The sequence below is a fragment of the Pristiophorus japonicus genome, chromosome 2 (genome assembly GCF_044704955.1).
Source record: "Pristiophorus japonicus isolate sPriJap1 chromosome 2, sPriJap1.hap1, whole genome shotgun sequence".
Classification (NCBI taxonomy): Eukaryota; Metazoa; Chordata; class Chondrichthyes; family Pristiophoridae; genus Pristiophorus; species Pristiophorus japonicus.
This window is the reverse complement of record NC_091978.1, coordinates 139,378,693-139,402,491: the sequence shown is the minus strand read 5'-3', so window position 1 is coordinate 139,402,491 and position 23,799 is coordinate 139,378,693. Positions and strand designations below refer to the sequence as shown.

The 23,799-nt window shown below is 46.2% G+C and overlaps 1 protein-coding gene across 2 annotated transcripts in view; it reads right to left on the bottom strand.

The window, feature by feature from the left end:
- The window catches only part of mtus1b (microtubule associated tumor suppressor 1b), a 293,810-nt gene that overhangs the window by 222,511 nt on the left and 47,500 nt on the right, over positions 1-23,799 (bottom strand). For both annotated transcript variants that reach the window (XM_070869726.1, XM_070869736.1), the window contains exon 3: positions 17,822-18,035. In XM_070869726.1, coding sequence (XP_070725827.1) covers positions 17,822-18,035 — 214 coding nt within the window. The remainder of the gene's footprint in view (positions 1-17,821; positions 18,036-23,799) is intronic.

Here is a 23,799-nt window from a genome sequence, read left to right as displayed (position 1 = left end):
CCTATAAGTTCCCAGATGCATGCAGAGCGGAGATGCAGCAAGACTTTTTTATTGAGCGCATCAGGCACGCTGGGGTTTTCAGGAAACTGATTGAGACCAAAGACTTGACCTTGGAAGCTGTGGCTATGATAGCCCAGACATTTATCTCAGGGGAGGGAGACCAGAATGATGTATGACAAAAATCTTGGCTCAAATGCAGCAAACGACCAGGGAGTCAACATTATTAACACAGCACACAGTTCTCTAGGCAGACAAGGGCAATCGGGCATGCCCCAGCATGTAGTCGAACCCAAAGGGGGAATTCAACAGAGACAATGGCTAGCTGAACGGCGATTCATGCCATCGCAATGGACAATGCGGCTAATAATGGGGCCATCAACATCTGTTAATGGTGCGCTTAAGGACAGTTATAGAGACAGAGACGATCGACTGGTAATGGACCTTTTGTTTCCAACAACGGGGCCTCCAGCTCATGCTGGAGGTGTGGAAGCAAACACCCAGCCAGAGCTTGCAGGTATCAGCAATATACCTGCAGAAACTGCAACGTCAGCGGTCACTTGGCGTGTATGTGCAGGAAGCCTGCAGCCAGGTTGATGTATGAGGAGGACAGGCCCAATGTAAGCCCTACAAGGCCAAATGAATACTGAGGGAAATTGCTGGAAGCTGAAGTTCAGCGAGTTCATGTGGAGCACATATACAGTTCATATACCAGGACGCCACTGATAATGATGAAAGTGCTCCTCTATGGCATCCCAGTATTAATGGAGCTGGACACAGGGCCAGCCAGTCCTTGATGGGTATCAAACAGTTCAAAAGGTTGTGGGTGTCCAAGGCCAGGAGGCCAAAATTATTGCCGATTGACGCACAGCTATGGACATATACAAAGGAGATCATTCCGGTGCAAGGCATCGCCACGGTAGTCGTGACCCACAAAGATTGGGAGAACAGGTTGCCACTCTGGATTATCACGTGGGACGGTCCCGCACTGCTGGGGAGGAGTTGGCTTGCTGTCATGAACTGGAAATGGGGAGATGTCAATGCAATTTCTTCCGTGGAGCGAGTATCATGCTCACAGGTCCTGGACAAATTTGACTCATTATTTCAACACGGCATCGGCACTTCCATGGGGGAAAAGGTAGTAATCCACATAAACCCGGACGCCAGGTCAGTACACCACAAAGCCAGAGCAGCGTCATACACGATGCGGGAATAGAAAGAATGCGAATTGGACCGCCTGCTGAGGGAGGGCATCATCTCGCCAGTCGAGTGCAGTGACTGGGCGAGTCTAATCATGCCGGTGCTCAAGGCGGATGGGTCAGTCAGGTTATGTGGCGAATACAAGGCCACCATCAATCGGGTGTCACTCCAAGACCAGAACCCGCTACCGAGAGCGGAGGACCTCTTTGCGACACTATCCAGTGGCAAACTTTTTTCAAAATTGGACCCGACCTCAGCTTACATGACCCAGGAGCTGGCGAGTGAGTCGATGAAGCTGACCACCATCATGACACACAAGGAGCTGTTTGAGTATAACAGATGTCCGTTCGGGATTCGTTCGGCCACCATGATCTTTCAGCGAAATATGGAAAGCTTCCTCAAGTCTATACCAAGGACGGTGGTTTTTCAAGACGACATCCTCATCACGGGTCGCGATACTGAAGAACACCTCCACAATCTGGAGGAGGTACTACGCAGACTGGACCGGGTAGGGCTGCGACTGAAAAAGGCGAAGTGCGTCTTCTTAGCTCCAGGAGGTAGAATTCCTGGGGAGGAGGGTAGCAGCAGACGGGATCAGACCTACTGTGCCCAAAATGGAAGCGATCCAGAGAGCACCCAGACCCTGCAAGACGACGGAGCTGCTTTCGTTCCTGGGGCTCCTGAATTATTTTGGTAACTTTCTTCCCAAATTGAGCATGCTGCTAGAGCCGCTACACATGCTCCTCCGCAAAGGTCACAATTGGATCTGGGGGGACAGCCAGGAAAGGGCTTTTGATGGAGCATAACAAATTGCGTGCTCTAACAAACTTAACGTTTTATGAACCATGTAAGAAATTTGTTCTAACATGCGATGTGTCGTCCTATGGTGTCGGGTGTGTGTTGCAGCATGTCAATGCCAATAGTCAGTTACAGCCGGTAGCTTATGCCTCCAGAAGTCTGTCCCAGGCAGAAAGGGGCTACAGGATGGTCGAAAAGCAAGTGCTAGCATGTGTATATGCAGTAAAAAAAAAAAAATGCACCAGTACCTGTTTGGCAGGAAATTTGAGCTGGAGACAGATCACAAACCCCCAACGTCCCTTTTGGCTGACAAGGCCATAAATACAAAAGCGTCAACCCGCACTTACGTTAGCCGCCTATGACGACACAATTCGGCACAGACCGGGCACCGAAAACTGCGCCGATGCACTCAGCAGGCTCCCACTAGCCACCACTGAGGGGGCAACTGAGCACGATGCTGAGATGATCATGGCTGTTGAAGCTTTCGAAAGCGAAGGCTCACCTGTGACAGCCCGTCAGATTAAAGTCTGGACATAGAGACCTGCTACTGTCTTTAGTTAAGAAATGTGTCCTGAATGGGGACTGGACAGCCACGTACAGGGCATGCCCTGAGGAATTTAAACCGTTTCACAGGCGTAAGGATGAACTGTCGATTCAGGCCAATTGCCTACTGTGGGGAAACCGAGTAGTCAAGCCCCAGATGGGCAGAGAGGTGTTCATCAGAGAACTCCACAATGAGCACCCGGGCATTGTCATGATGAAGGCAATTGCCAGGTCACATCTTTGGTGGCCAGGGATAGATGCAGACCTGGAACTGTGTGTTCGCAGGTGCAACATGTGTGCTCAGCTGGGCAACACACCCAGGGAAGCTCCCCTTAGCCCCTGGTCCTGGCCCGCCAAGCCATGGTCACGCATCCATGTGGACTACGCAGGTCCTTTCATGGGAAAAATGTTTTTGGTTGTCGTCGACACCTACTCCAAATGGATTGAGTGTGCCATTTTAAATTCAAGCACATCCTCTGCCACAGCAGAAAGTCGCCCATGGTCTGCCGGATGTCTTGGTCAGCGACAATGGCCAGTGCTTCACAAGCACTGAATTCCAGGACTTCATGGCAGGCAATGGAATCAACCATGTCAGAATGGCACCATTCAAGCCGGCCTCAAATGGCCAGACGGAACGAGCAGTGCAGATAATCAAACAGGGGATGCTCAGAATCCAAGGGGGTTCCCTACAAAGCTGCTCATCACGCCTCCTGTTGGCCAATAGATCCCGACCCCACACACTGAGGGGTTCCACCCGCAGAGCTGCTAATGAAAAGTACGCTCAAAGCCAGGTTATTCCTTATACACCCTACTATGAAAGAAATTGTTGAGAGCAGGTGTGAGTCACAATGTGACTACCATGACAGGAATGCGAGGTCACGATGTATTGATGTCAATGACCCTGTTTTTGTCCTTAATTACGCTGCAGGGCCCAAATGGCTTGCAGGCATTATGATTGACAAAGAGGGGAATAGGGTTTTGGTAGTTAAACTTACCAATGGACAAATCTGCCGCAAACACGTGAATCAAACTAAAAGGAGGTTTAGCAACCCCATAGAATAAGCAGAGGAAGAACACGATGTAGAGTTTACTCCACCACAGGTGACCGAACACCGGAACCAAGTGGAGGAGAGCCCAGTCACTGTGGGCAGTCCGGACAGGCCTGAGGTACCGCAAACAACAGACACTCAGGCCAGCACCCAACAACTGGAGCCCCAACTCAGGCGCTCTACAAGGGAGTGTAAACCACCAGAGGGACTTAACTTGTGATCCCAATAAGACTTTGGGGGGGGGGGGGGGGGGGAGGGGAAGTGATGTAATGTATTCAACTATCATTGTAACCCATGTATAAGCTGACCTAAGTTGTACACCTTGAGAACATGGACCACAAGGGACGAACTTGTGCGAGACACTCCTAACCTGGACTTTCAGGTATAAAAGGGGAAGCTCCACCTACCTTCATGACTTGAGGTCTTGGTAATAAAGGTTACTGGTCACAGAGTGACCTTCTCTCAAGTATGGGCCTCATGTGCATTTATACTGTATAGTAAGGACATATCAGCTTCCTTGCTTGTTGGATTTGGGACTAGAGACATTGATCGAGCAAGCTCTCCTGTACCCATCAGAAAATCCTCTTCTTCACTACCTTTAGCACTATGTTTTCCCCAGTCTATATTAGGGTAAATAAAGTTTTTGACTACTTTATTTTTTACATGCCGTTGAAATGTGCTCATCTATCTCCTCACTGTTTGGAGCTCGATAAAAAAAATCCCCAACAATGTCACAGCTCCACCCACCCCCCCTGCCCGACACCATTCCTCAACTCAAGCCGAACAGATTCATTCCAAGAACCAGCTCGAACTGTATACTACCACAAGCCCTCCTCTATCATTCCTTAATACTTGGTAACCAGAAATATGAAGAACTCATTCCTGGCGCTGTTTGAGCCATGATATAATGCCATGTAGCAATTTGTGCCTGAAGCTCACCAACCTTAGTGACATTACAGACATTGGTACACATACAATTTAATATCCATGTCACTTGTATTATTCTCAATCTGGTCCCTGCAATTTTGGGGATATTCTAATTTTATTGCTGTGTACATCTGTCCTCCAATTTCAGTTCTGCTCCTTTCTCCTTTTCTGGTTCCCCTCCCCCTGCCAAAATGTGTTTAAATCCTCCCCAACATAACTGGTTAACCTCTCAAATCGACCAGACTTTGTTCAAGTGCAATCTGTCCATCTTACGCAGGTACTTCTTCCCCCAGAACTGGTCCCAACGCCCAAGAATCTGAAACCCTCTCTCCTGCACCACTTCTCCAGCTACGCATTTACCTGCAGTATATTCCTGTTTCTATATACACAAGCACATGGCACTGGGAATAATCCTGAGAGTATTACATTTGATGTAGTGTTGTTAAAAAAATCTGTTTCCTAGCTCCTGAAACTCTGCATGAAGGAGCTCAACACTTTTTCTACTATGTCATCAGTTCCAACATGGACCACAGCTTCTGGCTCTTCCCCCTTCCCCTCGCAGAATGTCCTGCACCCACTTGGCGATATCCTTTACACTGGCACCAGGGAGGCAACATACCTTAGAGGTGTGAAGCAAAGGGTAATGGTTGATGGGTGTTTGTGTGACTGGAAGGATGTTTCCAGTGGGGTTCAGCAGGGCTCAGTACTGGGTCCTTTGCTTTTTGTGGTGTAGATCAATGATCTAGATTTGAATATAGGGAGTATGATTAAAAAGTTTGCAGATGACACTAAAATTGGCTGAGAGATTGATAATGAAGAGGAAAATCATGGAGTGCAGGAGGATATCAATCTACTGGTCAGGTGGGCAGAACAGTGGCAAATGGAATTTAATTCGGAGAAGTGTGAGGTAATACACTTTGGGAGGGCGAATAAGGAAAGGGTATACACATTAAGCGGTAGGCCAATTAATAGTGTAGATGAACAAAGGGACCTTGGAGTGCTTGTCCACAGATCCCTGAAAGTAGCAGACCAGGTGGATAAGATGGTTAAGGCGGCATACGGAATGCTTGTCTTTATTGGCTGAGGCAGAGAATATAAGAGCAGGGAGGTTATGCTTGAATTGTATAATACTCTGGTTGGGCCACAGCTGGAGTACTGCCTACAGTTCTGGTCGCCGTATTATAGGAAGGTCGCGATTGCACGAGAGAGGGTGCAGAGGAGATTGACAAGGATGCTGCCTGGAATGGAGAATCTTAGCTATGAGGACAGATTGGATAGGCTGAGTTTGTTCTCTTTGGAACAGAGGAGGTTGGGAGGAGACTTCATTGAGGTGTACAAAATTTTGAGCGGCCTGGATATCGTGAATAGCAAGGGCCGATTTCCCTTGGTGGAGGGGTCAATTACGAGAGGGCATAGTTTTATGATTGGTGGAAAGTTCAGAGGGGATTTGAGGGGAGGTTTCTTCACGCAGAGGGTTGTGGGGGTTTGGAACTCACTGCCTGGAAGGGTGTTGAATGCAGAAACCCTCGTCACATGTAAAAGGTGCTTGAATGGGCACTTGAAGTGCTGTAACCTGAAGGGCTACGGACCTCGAAAGAAAGTGGGATTAGGCTGAATAGCCTCTTGTTGGCCGGCACGGACACGATGAACATAAGAACATAAGAATTAGGAACAGGAGTAGGCCATCTAGCCCCTCGAGCCTGCTCCGCCATTCAACAAGATCATGGCTAATCTCACCGTGGACTCAGCTCCACTTACCTGCCCGCTCCCCATAACCCTTAATTCCCTTATTGGTTAAAAATCTATCTGTGATTTGAATACATTCAATGAGCTAGCCTCAACTGCTTCCTTGGGCAGAGAATTCCACAGATTCACAACCCTCTGGGAGAAGAAATTCCTTCTCAACTCGGTTTTAAATTGGCTCCCCCGTATTTTGAGGCTGTGCCCCCTAGTTCTAGTCTCCCCGACCAGTGGAATAGCAAGGCCAGCAGGGTTACGGACCTAGAGATCGTAAGTGGGATTAAACTGGATAATCTCTTGGTGGCTGGCGCAGATACAGTGGTAAATACTGCAGCGAATCGAATACGGCCAGGGTGATCTCCTGGACTAGTTTCGATCGCCTGGATGGGTCGGAGAGGAGTTGTCCCAGATTTTTTTTTTCCCCCAATTGACCTGGGTTTTTAAATCTGGTTTTTGCCTCTCCCAGGAGATCACATGGCTCCGGTTGGGGTGGAGTGTAAAATGTTTTAGTATAAGGGGTGTCGCAGTCATGTGAGGCGGACTGGGTGCTCTTTACCTTTCCGCCATTGTTCATAGGTTTGTATGTAACCTTCAGGGCTGCTGACTGAGGGCTGTGTGGCTTTGTCGGCCAGCACGGACATGGGCCAAAATAGCCTCCTTCTGCGCTGTCGATTTCTATGTTTCTATACCATTTTGGAATCAGTGTAGAAAATATCTCAACAAAAGTGCACATTTCTCCACTCTAGAAATTTGGCTATTTGCTCAGTTTTATAGTTTAGAACTCTGTGTACTCAGCTAAGCTTGATAAGCAGAAATGCAATGTGCATATACAAGACTGTATTTTCTTATCCTGCAAAACCCTTCATCTACTCCCAATGCTCATCTACTCCAAAGGTCAGCCACACCTCAAAAGCTCAGTTAAGTGGAACACCATTGATGTTTCCACAACAGGCACCAGAAGGCAAACACATTAATCCTTCATGCCTACAAATCCATGTCCCATGAAACTCTTCCAGTACACCAACTGCCCGAGCCAAGCATCCAAAAGCATCTTGAATGCCCACTTGTTCCTGCTACCTTGAGCGGCAGAGAAGTTCAAATATTAAATGACTTGAGGGGAAAAGTTACTTGTTCTAAACTTACGTTTGAGCAGTTTGTGCGCTCTGGTCCGCCTAGTCTATGAATATACTGGGTCCACCGGGCATAATTTAATATTCTGTAATTGAAGGAGATAATGCAATTGCTTCTGGATAGAGTTTGAACTTATCTTTCCTCACAGCTCATCCCTTTACACTTTGCATCATTCTTGCATATTTTCCCTCAACTGTCTCTAATGCATCCCTGTCCTCATTTGTAAAATCTTTGACCCATTTAGGATTTCAACCCAAATACAATCCCAAAATAACTCTCATATCTGAACAATCATCATAGTGATTAGTGGGCAACAGTAACATCACGAGTATGAAAACTATTAACCATCTCCACAGGACAAGATTAGCACAATACACCAAGCTAATTATTTAAATGCTACATATTGTGACCCCAGCCTGATGGTGCTGGCAAATTTGGTTGGATTTTCTGAATTACCAAAGAGCAAGAAAGTATTTCTGTATTTAAATTTTGGTAGATTAACAAGAAACTGAACAGAAAGTGGTTGGGGTGGAGGAGAGGGGAGGGTGTGTGTGGGGGGCATCTGCAGCTGAAGGTCTGCTTAATCCCTTTAGATCAGTTCCAGTGTTCAATTTTTGACTTCTTCCTTGGACGTTCCGCAGGTAAGCTTAATGGAACTTAAATCTGGATGCCTTCATTCACAGGAAGCTCACGAGCTTAAATTGGCAAGTCAGGTGGCTCACGCCTCTGCAGCACCCTGAAGAGCCAGGATGAGGACAGTAGTGTAAAATTGATTAACCAATCTGGTTGTGAGAACAGGTTATCTGGCCAAGTTTAGCAGATTGGATGGTCAAGAAGGCAAAAGGTTTTGAAAGCCACACAAGGGATATGCCAGACAACTGTGTTAGCCCTATATGTATAGCAAGAGACCATAATTAAAAATAAAACTTCAGAATGACATGAACTGATCATTTGGCCACCATGGATGTGTGATGGATAAACAAGCTTTGATCAACCGGATTGTTTAACTGAGGGAGGCGACTGGAAATGCAAATTATGGGCTCAAGTTTTGGCCCGAGTTACTCCTATTTTTTTGGAGCAACTAGTTTAGAATGGAGCATCTTAGAAATTGCAATTCTCGGCATTTAGTTTGCTTCAGTTCTTCTGAGTTAGAATAGTTTCATTGTAGAACAGATTTTTTTAAAAAAGGGAGCGTGTCTGGCCACTTCCGCCTGTTTTGCAAGTTTAAGCAGCGAAAACTTACTCCAAACTAATTTAGAATGGAATAAGTGTAGATTTTTGTACGCTCAGAAAAATGTTCCCTACACGTAGAAATCAGGTGTAGGGATCGAGAGAGGGGTGGAGGGGGGGGGGGGGGGCGGGGAGAGGAAGTGGGGTTTACAAACATTAGACACTTCACTTTTACAAATAAATCAATAAATCAACCAATAAAAATCAAAAACATTTTTTTTTTAAATCAATAAAAACTTAAGTTTCTACTCACCGACTGCAGCAGCGGGAGCCCTCCAACAGCATGCTGGGACGGGCCCCCCCCGCCCCAGTGTCTCTGTGTTTCGACGACGACGACGACGACAAGGACGAGGAGGCGGGAGTGTGAATTGGAAAGATTGAGCCAACGCAGGTGTATTAGGGAAAGGGAAAAATACATATGGAAGTCGAATGGGAGATGGAGATTTCAGCGGGGCGAGCAGGCCCCTCCAAGAAAGTAGAAGCCGGGACGGGCTGCCGATGACTTTGGGCGGGGCCCGCCCCCAGCAAGATGCCGGGCAGGCGGGCCCCGCCAACGACGCAGATGCCGGGCCGCTGAAGACTTCAGGCAGGACGCGCCCCCCAGCAAGACGTTGGGGGGGGGGGGGGGGGCAGAAAGAGAGCGGGAGCTAAATAGGAAGGAAGGAAGGAAGGAAGGAGGGCAGAGTCCGATCTTTGCCCTGGCAGTCCATTCGGCCAGGGCTAGGGGCGGTGTGCTTCGGGCCCCTGCCACACAGCCTCAGGGGACTGGAGCTACTGCACATGCCCACACACTCTAGCGTGCATGTGCAGAGGTCCTGGCAGTGTTTTCAGCACCAGGACCTGGCCCCACCTCCACGCATTCTGCTGTGCTGCGCCAAGGGCCTGGATCGACCAGAGGGGAGAATACCAAGGTAAATAATAGGCGCCGTTTCTGTTCTAAAAAGTCGGCACACCACACGGAGATGCACGGTTCTAACCCTGGGGGCAAACTTGGGCCCCAAGTAACTGTCCAAAATACATTGGAGAAAGTGCAACATTAGAAATCCTGTAAGAAAATTGAAGTGGCTCGTATAAGTGATTATGCCAACAAGACAAGTGGAAAAAGAGTGGTAAAACATTCTGAACATCTTGGGGTGTGGAGAAAAGGCAAGGGAGTGTGAATTGGAAAGATTGAGCCAACGCAGGTGTATTAGGGAAAGGGAAAAATACATATGGAAGTCGAATGGGAGATGGTTAAATGGCTGCAGTGATATTATACAAAAGAAAATAGGAAATTAAGGCATTTGCAAGATATACTGAATGGATCAGTCACGATGGCCCAGGAGCATGGTTGATAGCAAGAAAGTAGACACACCATCTCTAGTTTTCCATGTAAGCACGTTACAGGTCATTCGACTTAGTGTGCATTTCCCCCTTCCCTTTGTTCTGTTGCTTTTCTAAAAATGCTGTTTTTAAATGTACAATTTTTTCCAGCTCGGTTCTCTTCACAGATGCCGACTGACCTGCTGAGCATTTACAAGTCTGTGTTTCAGATTTCTGGCATCAGCAGCTTTTTGGCTTGTGTTAGCACATAAATAGGTACCAGATAATTAAACATAAAACATTGAGAGTGGGTGGGGGGGGTTAAGAGCAGGAAAAATTGTACTAATTAAAATCAGCTCAAAAATCAAAGTTCAGTACGGGTAACGATGGGCTGAGTGACCTCCTGTGAAAAATGTTTTGTTTCTAATTGATAACATATACACATAGACTAAAGGTTTATTTTTCCAAGGTAGGTCAGGTGAAAGGCAGTTCCTTGCTAAACTGTACTGTTGCAAGTATTAATCTGCAGATCTTTATTTCATTTGAATGAAAACCAGCTTTTAGTAAATTTGTGCAAAGTTGCTCCCATCTTCAGAATGGACAAAGTGAATGATGTCACTTGGGCTCAGTGGCATCAGTCACTCCCATAAACAGATGCTATACTTTTTACATCCCAGAGTAGACTCTCGCTACCCAATATCCACTTGTACAGGTTAATTCAGGGGGGTGCAAGAAGAAAATGCTATTTCTCTCCCCACAGATGCTGCCTAACCTGTTGAGTGTTTCTAGTATTTTCTGTTCTTATTTCAGATTTGAAGCATGCACAGTATCTTGCTTTTAGGATGCAAAAAACACGTTGCCCCTGGACTTCTGAGCTAGATATCCCTTCTTTCGCACATACCCTCACGTGCTTCTCGAGCCTTTAAAGGCAGACCAAGGAAACATTAAAACAATGCGACATATGAATTGTTATGCAGCTTTATTTCACAGATAGCCAGTGAACATACACAGCAGTAAATGATTTAGGCTCAATCAGTACACTTTGCCTTCACTTAATACAAAATAATGAACATACTGAAACATCTATTCCATTGAGAGAAGCATGCTGTTCAGACAGTGTCAGCCATAGCTCAGTTAGATGCTCTAGTAATGACTCTACGAGGCAATGTGTTGTACTTGAACTGTAGTGACTTTCGTCCTTTATTTGTTAACTCCAGTGAGGATCACACCTGGTGGCCTGCCTTTTATACTCGGCCAGGCACACCTATACAGGTAACAGACAAGTTTTCCACTGCTGTGCCCTCTGGTGGCACACCTTGTGATGGGACTAACAATAGTCATGTAGGATACATGACATCACTCTCCCTGAAGCCTTTAGTGCAAATCGCCTCTGCATTGACTGTGCTCTGGGCTTAGCTCTATATGGGCTCTGTCTGGTTGACCCTTGGCAGCTCGTTTCAATCTTGGGTGAGTGGTTGGTGCAGTAGAGTGCTGGTTGTTGCGGTTTGTGTGTGTCCCTGACCACCTATTCTCCCCCCCGACCCCCCTGCCACATCGATTATGGCGGAGGCTCCTCGCATTCATGTACATTCAAGTTCAGGAAAACAGGTTTGCATTACATTTGTGGTTCCGTTGTGAGACAAGTACGTTAGACTGGTGAGATGCCTTATCGATGCAGTGACCAGTGCGTGAGGACAAACTAGTTCCAGAGCTGCTGGGTTGTGTCCCTGCAGTCTGGTGGTGGCTCAGTGCCCGGTGCTGGCAGTGAGAACCCGATTGGCTCGAGTTGCCTGGTCTTGGGGCTGTTGCCGTGGTCCCGAGCGTCGGGCCGGTTCACAGATGCCTGTGACCTCCCTGTCCTTTCTTTGCACCCTGGGTCGCTGCTGCTTCCTGAGGAGCTGTCACCTCGTAGTGTACAGGGAACTGCTGACTCGCTGACCTGGGCGTTGTTTGGTTTGGGATCCTGGTCCCCTTTTGGGGAACCGTGGCGGGTGATCCTTCATTTACAGGTATGGCCTTGCTGGCAATGTGGTCTGGGGACTGCGCCTTAGCACAGTCTGCTCCTTCAGGCTGGTGGCAGTTGGTGCCATCAGGTGCCTGAGAGGTGGAGCTGATCAGGGGCATAGTATCGATACCGGTGTCGTTGCCCTGCTGAGGTCACTTGCTCTGCAACTCGTGTGTGTTGGCTGCTTGTGGCCACACTCTATGGTGCCATAACTCTGGTCCCCGGGACACAGGCTACTGCATAGGGTAGCTCGCTGGACCAGTGTGCTCCCAATGGGTGTCTGTCCACTGCATTGGCTGCGTGCAGTTGAAATCCTGCATCGCACAACTTTTCATTACTTATGATGGACACACTGTGGATCCAATCGCGATCACTTGACTTTTCCTCACTGGTTGCATGTGCACAATTCAGATTATCAGTTACACATTTTACATGATCAATTACACATTTTGTCTCTGACTTATTACTATTACATTGCTTAAATGTGTGGAACTGTCCCTTGAATTGTAGTGGGTTGCAGGCCTCCTTTAAGAGAGCCTTGCTTGCTTTACCCCAATCCGTTTCTCCGTTTGATGCCACGTGTTGCTCCATCAGCGCTGCAGCACGTGGTCTGGCTGCGGCCATCTTTTTATTCAGCGCCTCACCTCGTGGTTTGGGCGCCATCTTTCCTCCATCCACAATGTCGACAGTGGTGATCCTCTTCTCCCCGGGTTCTGCCTCCGAAGCTGGGAAGTCGCCTCTGGATCCGGTTTTCTTCCTCCGGAGTCCTGCAACTGGAGCCTGGAAGGGTTGTCTCAGCTGGATCCTGTCCACGCAGTCATGCTGAGCGGTTTGTGTCTCGGGTGCTGTGCTGGTCTGCTCTTTGGTGCCGGGTCCACCCTCGGGTGAGGGCTTGCTTTGCCTCGGAGCGCAGAGGACGTCACTCGCTGGAGGGGTGAAGTCTTCCCACTTCCAATGGATCTTCTCCATCCACCTTCTGCTGAGCAGCGTTGGTCCATCATCTGCAACAATCCACAGAGGTAACTTGTGCACCGCGTCATCATGGAGTACCTTTACATTCACGCTACCAATGACTGGGATGATTTCATCGGTGTAGGTGCACAACTTTGCCTGAACCGGGACCAACTTGGGTCATACAGCTCGATTGTCCCATAGCCTCTCAAAGGCTTATTGATTCATCACTGACTGGCTCGCCCCCGTGTTCACTTCCATGAAGACTGGAACGTCATCTATCTCGACTTCCATCTTCAGCGGGTAACACTCGGTGGTGCAGGTAAACATGCTATGTATCTCCCCATGGGGCTGGGCTGCCTCTCTGCCTATCGATTCATAATCCGTGCTGGAATGATGGCCATCTGCAGACTCATTGACAGTGAGTCATATTTCTCTTCCACATTCGCTGGAGGTGGCCCTTTGTGCTGCAGCCTTTAAGGGACTTGTGGACTTGTTCTCTCTTTCCTGAGGGTTCGCACTCTACAGTCCAGCCTCCAAACAGCGCCGGGTTTGAGTCCTGAGGGCGAGTCATCTGCCTAGAGCCCCAGGTCGAGGTCATGAATGACTGGCTCACGGAGATGGCCTTCTGCAGTGTGACTGTGGTATCCACCGACAGTAGCTTGTGAAGAAGGCCCTCATGGCCAATTCCAATGAAAAAATGTCCCGCAGCGCTTCGTTGAGGTGGGTGCCGAACTCGCACAGTGCCGCCAGCCTCGAGAGATTTGCGGCATACTTCACAATTTCCTGGCCGTCGGTGGGTATAGAACCAGTGTCTGGCTGTGAGGATTCTCTCCTTGGGCTCGAGTTGCTCATGGATCAGGGTTACGAGCTCCTTGTACGTCTTGGTCGTTGTCTTCGTTGGTGCCAGCAAGTTCCTGATGAGGCCATAGACGGTGGGCCCACAACTGGTTAGGATAGCTCTACACTTGTCAGTGTGGCTGGTCGTCTCCTGCCAGGTCATTTGTTGTGAAGAAATGTTCGCTCCACAAAGGCATCCCAATCACCACCATCGGCGAACTGTTGCAACGTACCAAGGGTTGTCATTTTCGCCTGAAATTTCGTAATCTCGTCGCCAATTGTGTCTTTAGATGCTCTAGTAATGACTCCACGAGGCAATGTGTTGTACTTGAACTGTAGTGACCTTAATCCTTTATTTGTTAACTCCAGTGAGGATCACACCTGGTGGCCTGCCTTTTATACTGAGCCAGACATATCTGTACAGGTAACCGACAAGTCTCCCACTACTGTGCCCTCTGGTGGCACACCTTGTGATAGTACCAACAGTAGCCATGTAGGATACATGACAGTGGCACCATCACCTGAGTCAGAAGGTCATGGGTTCAATTCATACTCAGGGACTCAATTATGTCCCATTTATGTGCTCAAGTCCCACCTCAGGGACTTGAGCACATAAATCTAGGCCAACACTCCAGTGCAGAATTGAGGGACTACTGCATGGTCAGAGGTGCAATCTTTCGGATGAGACATTAAACTGTCCTCTCAGGTGGACGTAAAAGATCCAGTAGCACTATTTAGCAGCTGAGTTATCCCCGATGTCCTAGCCAATATTTACCCCTCATCAATATCGCAAACAGATTTTCTGGTCATTATCAAATTGTTGTTAGTGGGTGCTTGCTACGTGCAAATTGGCTGCCGCATTTCATAACAACAATAACGACACTTCAAAAAGTACTTCATTGGCTGCAAAGTGCTTTGGAACATCCAGTGGTCACGAAAGGTGGTATATAAATGCAAGTCTTTTTTCTTTCTCCCACCTAAATTGGAATTTACATTTTCCAGCTTTACTGACATGGAATTTTAACCCCTCCAGAGTTTACTTTAACTCGAGTAGCATTTTGAATTACATCAAGATTCCTCTGTCAGCAAAGTCAGAAAACCCAAAATTTAATAAGAGCTTTAAATACAAGGCACAAAATGTAATTGGTAGATTAGCAAAATTAAGATGCAAAAAGACTGAATAGGGTCGGAGTAAAATTGGTCAGTCCGAATGCACAAGGTCCACTGAATGCAGTTAATGTGCAAGCACCAGTTTTCCTATCCCAATGTATATGTAAAGCAGATGATGCAATTTATATACAACGTAGCTGTGTATGGGCAGATTGTTCATCAAGGCCCACATCAAAAGGGCACCCAACAATCAAATCTTTTGTTAATGTTCTCCTATTTGTTCTTGGAATGTTGTCAACCCTGGCAAGGTAGTATTTATTGCCCATTCCTGGTTGCCAAGGGTTTCAAGAGTCTATTAATCTAGCCCTCTGGATTCTTTGTCCACTAACAACCACTACCCAATTAACTGGACAGAAAACCTTATTTCTTCATATAGTCATCGAGTTAATGGTTGTAGGTAGGGAATATCATGGGTGCACCATTAGCACTAACGGTTACAGTGGTTGAAAGTGAAGGGTTAACTGGTCAACAAATTAATATATTGCCCACATCCAATGAAAACTAAAAAAAGTGGCATAGGCGTAATGCACAGAATTGAGCTGTGGCATAAAGGGAAATTCAGCATGTTGGAAGAAAATCTTGAATATGGAGAAATCTTTTAGAATGTTTAACATGTGCCGACATGATGAAGTGGTAAAGTGTACAGGAAGATGTGTTCTTTATCGCTTTCTGTGGTAGAGATCACAGTGCAAGAAAGTGTTAACATGTTGCTACAGTGCATCTTACATACTGTAGGCAAAGTGCACCAATAGTGGAGGGGATGCATATGAATCCAATGGAAAAGATGTCAATCAAGCAGACTGCTCTGACCTAGATGATTTCAAGCATCGAGTGCTGTTGCAGCTGCACCCATATAGGCAAGTATTGAATATTCCATCACACTCCTGGATGGGGTAGAAATTTTGAGGGGTCAGTCGGTGAGACACTCAGGACCAGCCTCTGTTCTGCTGTTGTAGTTATGATGTTGATAATGGCTCGTCCAGTTAAACATGTGGTTAATGGAAAACTCAAATCATGCTTTCAACATGATTTCTAGTTTTCCCAGTTTTAGTCAGCTCCAAAAAATGAACTGGTTTCCAGTTACTCGTTACCCTGAGTCAATGTGTCGTCCAGAGCTCGCAAATGGGAGGCTGGTCACCAATGTAGTTCATTGTAGTCCAACTTTAAAAGCACCCGTCTCTCACGGACTCACTCAGTTCATTAGTTTGGTTTTGTAACCAAAGGACTAAAATTTAAAACAAGTTACTGAATAAAGAATGAGCATAAAAAGTTGGGTTTTAATTTTAGGTTTTAGCATCATTAATATACTTCAAACACCAAGGCATCTATTATTAGGGGGGAGTTTTTTTAACCTCTCCATTTGAGCTAAAATCTAAAAATAAATGACTGGCCCACGAAGTACAGCATTCTCTACAAGATTGTAGCAGCTATTAAATTAATACAATGATAGCAGTAACACAGACTCATAAGCAACTGGCTTTCATCAAATTAAGTCACAATTTAAATGTGCATGCCTTGTGTTCAACCTCAGCCCTGGTAACTCGACTCTGCAGGCTCAACAAGGAATTTCATTTGGTTTCAATTATCAAGTAGACAAGAACTTCTTTGTTAAACAATTCTAGGACATTAAAGAATAGCTTTCTTTAAGATATTGCAGTACCTCGTTCAAAGCTTAGGCAGAAGTGTATTTGCACAAACCAAATATAATTACTAGAGGAAAAAAAAAGGTTTGGCCGAATTAAAGTGTCCATCACCAGAGCCCATTTCTGAAATAGATTTTGAACATTAATTCAATTTGGCCTTAAAAGACAAAGAATTGAACAGAAATACAGCACACTTGGCGAGAGATGAAATTAGGTAACTTCATATCGTGTAAAAAAAACCCAGAAAAATGCTGGAAACACTGAGATCAGACAACATCTGTGGAAGAAGGAACAAAAGGTAACATTCCAGATGCTGCCCGACCTGCTGAGAGTTTCCAGCATTTTCTGTGTCAGCAACAGCAGTGCACTGTTGGGTTGCCAAGGTTAAGGGCTGTTAAATATGAAGTTAAAATGGTAAATGTTTGCAATGAGAAGGTATGTCAAGCAGATCCCATACTGCATAGTGGATATAAAAAGATGCACATCTCAAGTCCACTCCAGATTTGGGATTCCTACAATCAATTGCTTAATAGTTATTTTGAAAAAGACATTAGATGCACAAGCACACATTAAATAATTAGGATTTGAGAAGTATTTCTCTTGTGTGCCTTTCAAATACACCAATATCTTCCAAAAGGAATGTTGCATAGAAATGGAAAATTTCTTTCACAGCTTTTTTCTTATTTTAGGCTTCAGAAATTGCTACACAATGTTTATCAAAAAAGCATTCCAAGATGACAATTTTAGTCGGATCTCGTTACTACGATTCAGACACCAAGAATAGTTTGCAGCAAATCAGATGGCTTCCTACTGTTACAGCTGCTGTTCTTTGCTGTGTCACAGCTGCAGTGCAAGTTGAGAAGCTCACAAAACCACGCATTGCAGCATTTAGCCTTTACTTAACTGTATTGGCTTTGAACAGCATAAATAAAAGCTCATCCACCTTGTTCAAAGTTGTAATGAAGGCAATTGTATTGGTATTGAGGATTCAAGACTGCTGCAAGGTACAGGAGCTCATGGTTTTAGAAAGCAGCACACAGGATGCCTGCCACAGGTTGAAACGTTCATCTTCAGTTCCTATTTGTTTTTTAAAACTTTGTCAATAAGTGACAGAATGCTAGAAAGCAATACTGTTACCCATGTTGTAAGACTTTACCTGAAAGATTCACATAATTTAATTTGATGCCAATGTTTACATTAGCAGTTTAAGTAATTCTACAGCATTATACTCACTTTAATTTTAGACAATTTAATAAAGTTTATTACTGTATGTAAAAATCAGTATAGATCCTTACCAGAGATCAATGGCTGTTTACTTGTTGGACATTGCATGTTGCCAATACAGCCATTTTTGTTCACACTTCCCAATCGCGATTTAGGCACAGAAGGTGGCACTCTTATTTTTGCAGATGGAGACTGCACAGTCAGGCTCCTAGTATTGCCGATAGATGGCCTCCGTCCAACTTGAACATCACTGATGCTGGGTGCTGATAATTTAGTTAAAGGAGCCTGCAAAAGAGAGAGAGATTTGGGGGGGGGAAACAGAAGACAAACATATTCTCTGCAAAGTGTTTCCTAACTTTCTTGAACTACAAGCCAGATAAGATTTTATTTCATTATTTATTGATAGAATTTTACTGTTGAACTGTGCTTCAAGCAACTGGCAACATTCCCAATTTCCTCCCTTATGTGTAAACACCCACTGAATAAGGACTCGGTTTTGCCTGAAGTACTGTGCAAGTACCACCCACCTCCCATCCCCCCCTCCTCCAACTTCATATCCAGTAATTTGCCACATATAACGAGCATATGTAACTGTCTACATTGTACATAAACCAAACACTGACAAGGGTAATGAACCAACTCCCACATTACTCAAATGGCAATAGGCTTTGCAAAAATATAGTGTGCCTAGCAGAGATGGTAAAATTGTCTTGGTGTTTAGCATGTACAACTGTTGATATTAGTTTTAACATTAAATTACCTGATTAGCAAACCTACTCAACACATCTTAAACTGTATCAAGCCACAGTGTGCCAATGCTCAATCAAGTTGGCTGATTTCCACAAGTGCAACCGTAAAAAAAGGGGGGCGAAACGAAAGAGAGAGTTGTACAGCTGACTTCAGCAATCACAGGCTAGAGAATGGGTGGGAGAGGAAATGATAGAAGTGCAAGGGTTTCTGATTCTATCCCCATCATGAAATGTATAAGCATGCTGGCACTGACATGCTCCATGGAGAAACTAACAGGATAGGACTGGAGAGAGGAATAAAATTGGAAATTCCAATTCAGGGTGAAACCCCAAAATTTAAATTTTCCACAACATGGATAACAATAAGAGCACTTGACGATCTTTAAGTCCTGGGGATGACTTTGATACATGGGAGCAATTTGGAGAAATAGGCTTCAAGGCCTTACTTGCCATTCAATATTTTATGTAAAACAAACGGGTAGAAATTTTTGAGATAGAATTGATCGCAGAAGCTAAATGATCCTGATGAAATAATCAGTATTGGCCTTAAATATCTCCAACCAACATGGAACATGGAATTGGTGGGGGTAGAGCTATTAGCAAAGGGTTAATCAAATGAGACGACCATCGATTTATTTTTACATTAACTGTTTCCAGTAACATATCTCCATCAGTTTAATTATCCTTTTGGTGGAACCAGACTTGTTTCAGATGATGTCACTGAGGGGCATATAGATGAGATAAGCTTCATGTAATCAGAGCGTTACAAGATGATCTCTTTGAAATAGAGTGGCTACCTGTCGAGTTGTACAGTGAAGAGAGAATCAAGAGCTCCTTTACAACATTTGTTCAAGAAAGGGTTTTACAATTTTTAGTATACACTTGGTGCAATGTCTAAACAGAAACAGAAATCTCGCACAGAAATTGGGCATTAGGCCCACCGGAACCTTGTCAGAGCAAATGCAAACTTGGGAAGCAGGGGGTGCAAGAACGAGTGGGGGCGAGGGGAGGGGCGAGGGGAGGGGCGGGGGGAGGAGAGAGAGGAGTCCAGAGAGAGCGGGCGAGCAAGCGTGCGGGGTGTTGGCCAAGAGAGAGGGAACGCAGGCGAGCGAGCGGGGTGTTGGCCGGGGGAGAGAACGCGGGCGAGCGAGCGGGGTATTGGCCGGGGGAGAGAACGCGGGCGAGCGAGCGGGGTATTGGCCGGGGGAGAGAACACGGGCGAGCGAGCGGGGTATTGGCCAGGGGAGAGAACGCAGGCGAGCGAGCGGGGTATTGGCCGGGGGAGAGAACACGGGCGAGCGAGCGGGCGCCCCCACAGAGAGCGCGAGCGGGCCCAGAGAGCGAGAAACATAGAAAATAGGTGCAGGAGTAGGCCATTCGGCCCTTCTAGCCTGCACCGCCATTCAATGAGTTCATGGCTGAACATCCAACTTCAGTACCCCATTCCTGCTTTCTCGCCATACTCCTTGATCCCCTAGTAGTAAGGACGACATCCAACTCCTTTTTGAATATATTTAGTGAATTGGCCACAACAACTTTCTGTGGTAGAGAATTCCACAGGTTCACCACTCTCTGGGTGAAGAAGTTTCTCCTCATCTCGGTCCTAAATGGCTTACCCCTTATCCTTAGACTGTGACCCCTGGTTCTAGACTTCCCCAACATTGGGAACATTCTTCCTGCATCTAACCTGTCTAAACCCGTCAGAATTTTTAACGTTTCTATGAGATCCCCTCTCATTCTTCTGAACTCCACTGAATACAAGCCCAGTTGATCCAGTCTTTATTGATAGGTCAATCCCACCATCCCGGGAATCAGTCTGGTGAACCTTCGCTGCACTCCCTCAATAACAAGAATGTCCCTCAAGTTAGGAGACGAGAACTGTACACAATACTCCAGGTGTGGCCTCACCAAGGCCCTGTACAACTGTAGTAACACCTCCCTGCCCCTGTACCCAAATCCCCTCGCTACCAACATGCCATTTGCTTTCTTCACCGCCTGCTGTACCTGCATGCCAACTTTCAATGACTGATGTACCATGACGCCCAGGTCTCGTTCCTAATCTGCTGCCATTCAGATAATATTCTGCCTTCATGTTTTTGCCACCAAAGTGGATAACCTCACATTTATCCACATTATACTGCATCTGTCATGCATTTGCCCACTCACCTAACCTGTCCAAGTCACCCTGCAGCCTCTTAAGCATCCTCTTCACAGCTCGCACAGCCACCCAGCTTAGTGTCATCGGCAAACTTGGAGATATTACACTCAATTCCTTCATCTCAATCATTAATGTATATTGTAAATAGCTGGGATCCCAGCACGGAGCCCTGCAGCACACCACTAGTCACTGCTTGCCATTCTGAAAAGGACCTGTTTATCCCGACTCTCTGCCAACCAGTTCTCTATCCACATCAATACATTACCCCCCAATACCATGTGCTTTAATTTTGCACACTAATCTCGTGTGGGACCTTGTCAAAAGCCTTCTGAAAGTCCAAATACACCACATCTACTGGTTCTCCCTTGTCCACTCGACTAGTTACATCCTCAAAAAATTCTAGAAGATTTGTCAAGCATGATTTCCCCTTCATAAATCCATGCTGACTTGGACCAATCCTGTCACTGCTTTCCAAATGCGCTATTTCATCTTTAATAATTGATTACAACATTTTCCCCACTACTGATGTCAAGCTAACCGGTCTATAAATTACCCATTTTTTCTCTCCCTCCTTTTTTAAAAAGTCATCATCATCGGCAGTCCCTCGAAGTGAGGATGACTTGCTTCCACACCTAAAAGGGATGAGTTCACAGGTGTTTCAATGACGGACCTAATATTCCAGATCCCGAACTGCATCTTGGAGGGTGGAAGATGCCTGTGCTTGGATTTTTTTTTATAAACGTGTGGTGGCCGTTGCACACCAGCCACCACACGGGCTTGACAGAGCGAGATCTTGGTCTGGTGGCAAGGATTACCCCAGACGACTAGAGACCAGCTGTGCTGCATGGACCGAGCGCACACGCATAGCAGTGTGGATTGGTCTATGCTGCCCCTGGGCCCTTGCCCCTTCTAGGCCCCAGACTCATGCCTCTCCTGGGCCCCGGTCACTTCCATCTACGAGCTCTTTCACTCCTTCGCCCCTCCTGCTGTGCCTGCTCGCACTGCAATCAGCGACCTGACTTCGCAGCCGTTTCCCTCCGGCAGTGGTATGCCACTGCATGCTGCTCCCTCTGATGCAGCCTTTCTATCAGTAAATTCTCTTCAATTCACTAACGGGGCCTTTACCCAGTATGCGCCACGACCAGTAGTGTTACATTAGCTCCCCTCCAGTCCATAGGAACTGATCCAGAGTCGATAAACTGTTGGAAAATGATTACCAATGCATCCACTATTTCTAGGGCCACTTCCTTAAGTACTCGGGGATGCAGACTATCAGGCCCCAGGGATTTATCAGCCTTCAATCCCATCAATTTCCCTGACACAATTTCCCAACCTAATAAGGGATTTCCTTAAGTTCCTCCTTCTCACTCGACCCTCGGTCCCCTAGTATTTCCGGAAGGTTATTTGTGTCTTCCTTCGTGAAGACCGAACCAAAGTATTTGTTCAATTGGTCTGCCATTTCTTTGTTCCCCATTATAAATTCATCTAATTCTAACTGCAAGGGACCCATGTTTGTCTTCACTAATCTTTTTCTCTTTGCGTATCTATAGAAGCTTTTCATTCAATTTTTATGTTCCCAGCAAGCTTCCTCTCATACTCTATTTTCCCCCTCCTAATTAAACCCTTTGTCCTCCTCGGCTGAATTCTAAATTTCTCCCAGTTGTCAGGTTTGCTGTTTTTTCTGGCCAATTTATGTGCCTCTTCCTTGGATTTAACAGTAACCTTAATTTCCCTTGTTAGCCACAGTTGAGCCACTTTCCCCATTTTATTTTTTTACTCCAGACAGGGTTGAACAATTGTTGAAGTTCATCCATCTGATCTTTAAATGTTTGCCATTGCCTATCCACTGTCAACCCTTGAAGTATCATTTGCCAGTCTATTCTAGCCAATTCACATCTCATACCATTGAAGTTACCTTTCCTGAAGTTCAGGACCCTTGTCTCTGAATTAACTATGTCACTCTCCACCTGAATGAAGAATTCTACCATATTATGGTCACTCTTCCCCAAGAGGCCTCGCACAACAAGATTGCTAATTAGTCCTTTCTCATTACACATCACCCAGTCGAGGATAGCCAGCCCTCTAATTGGTTCCTCGACATATTGGTCTAGAAAACCATTCCTAATACACTCCAAGAAATGCTCTTCCAATGTATTGCTACCAGTTTGGTTAACCCAATCTATATGTAGATTAAAGTCACCCATAATCACCGCTGTACCTTTATTGCACGCGTCCCTAATTTCTTGTTTGATGCTGTCCCGAACCTCACTACTACTGTTTGGTGGTCTGTACACAACTCCCACTAGCGTTTTCTGCCCTTTGGTATTCCGCAGCTCCACCCATACAGATTCCACATCATCCAAGCTAATGTTCTTCCTTACTATTGCGTTAATTTATTCTCTAACCAGCAAGGCTACCCCACCTCCTTTTCCTTTCTGTCTATCCTTCCTGAATGTTGAGTTCCCAGTCTTGGTCACCCTGGAGCCATGTCTCCGTGATGCCAATGACGTGTCTGGGCTCTCCTGCCATGACTTAACCCTTAGATTACTTAATATGGCAACAATGTCAAAGGTTACCTACTGATAATGAAAAAACAAGAAAAAAGGAGAGAGAGAGAGTGTACAGCGCGAGCGAGAGAGAGAGTGTACAGCGCGAGCGAGAGAGAGAGTGTACAGAGCGAGCGAGAGAGAGAGTGTACAGAGCGAGAGAGAGAGAGAGTGTACAGAGCGAGAGAGAGAGAGAGAGTGTACAGAGCGAGAGAGAGAGAGAGAGTGTACAGAGCGAGAGAGAGAGAGAGAGTGTACAGAGCGAGAGAGAGAGAGAGAGTGTACAGAGCGAGAGAGAGAGAGAGAGTGTACAGAGCGAGAGAGAGAGAGAGAGTGTACAGAGCGAGAGAGAGAGAGAGTGTACAGAGCGAGAGAGAGAGAGAGGAGTGTACAGAGCGAGAGAGAGAGAGAGAGAGTGTACAGAGCGAGAGAGAGAGAGAGAGTGTACAGAGCGAGAGAGAGAGAGAGAGTGTACAGAGCGAGAGAGAGAGAGAGAGTGTACAGAGCGAGAGAGAGAGAGAGTGTACAGAGCGAGAGAGAGAGAGAGTGTACAGAGCGAGAGAGAGAGAGTGTACAGAGCGAGAGAGAGAGAGAGT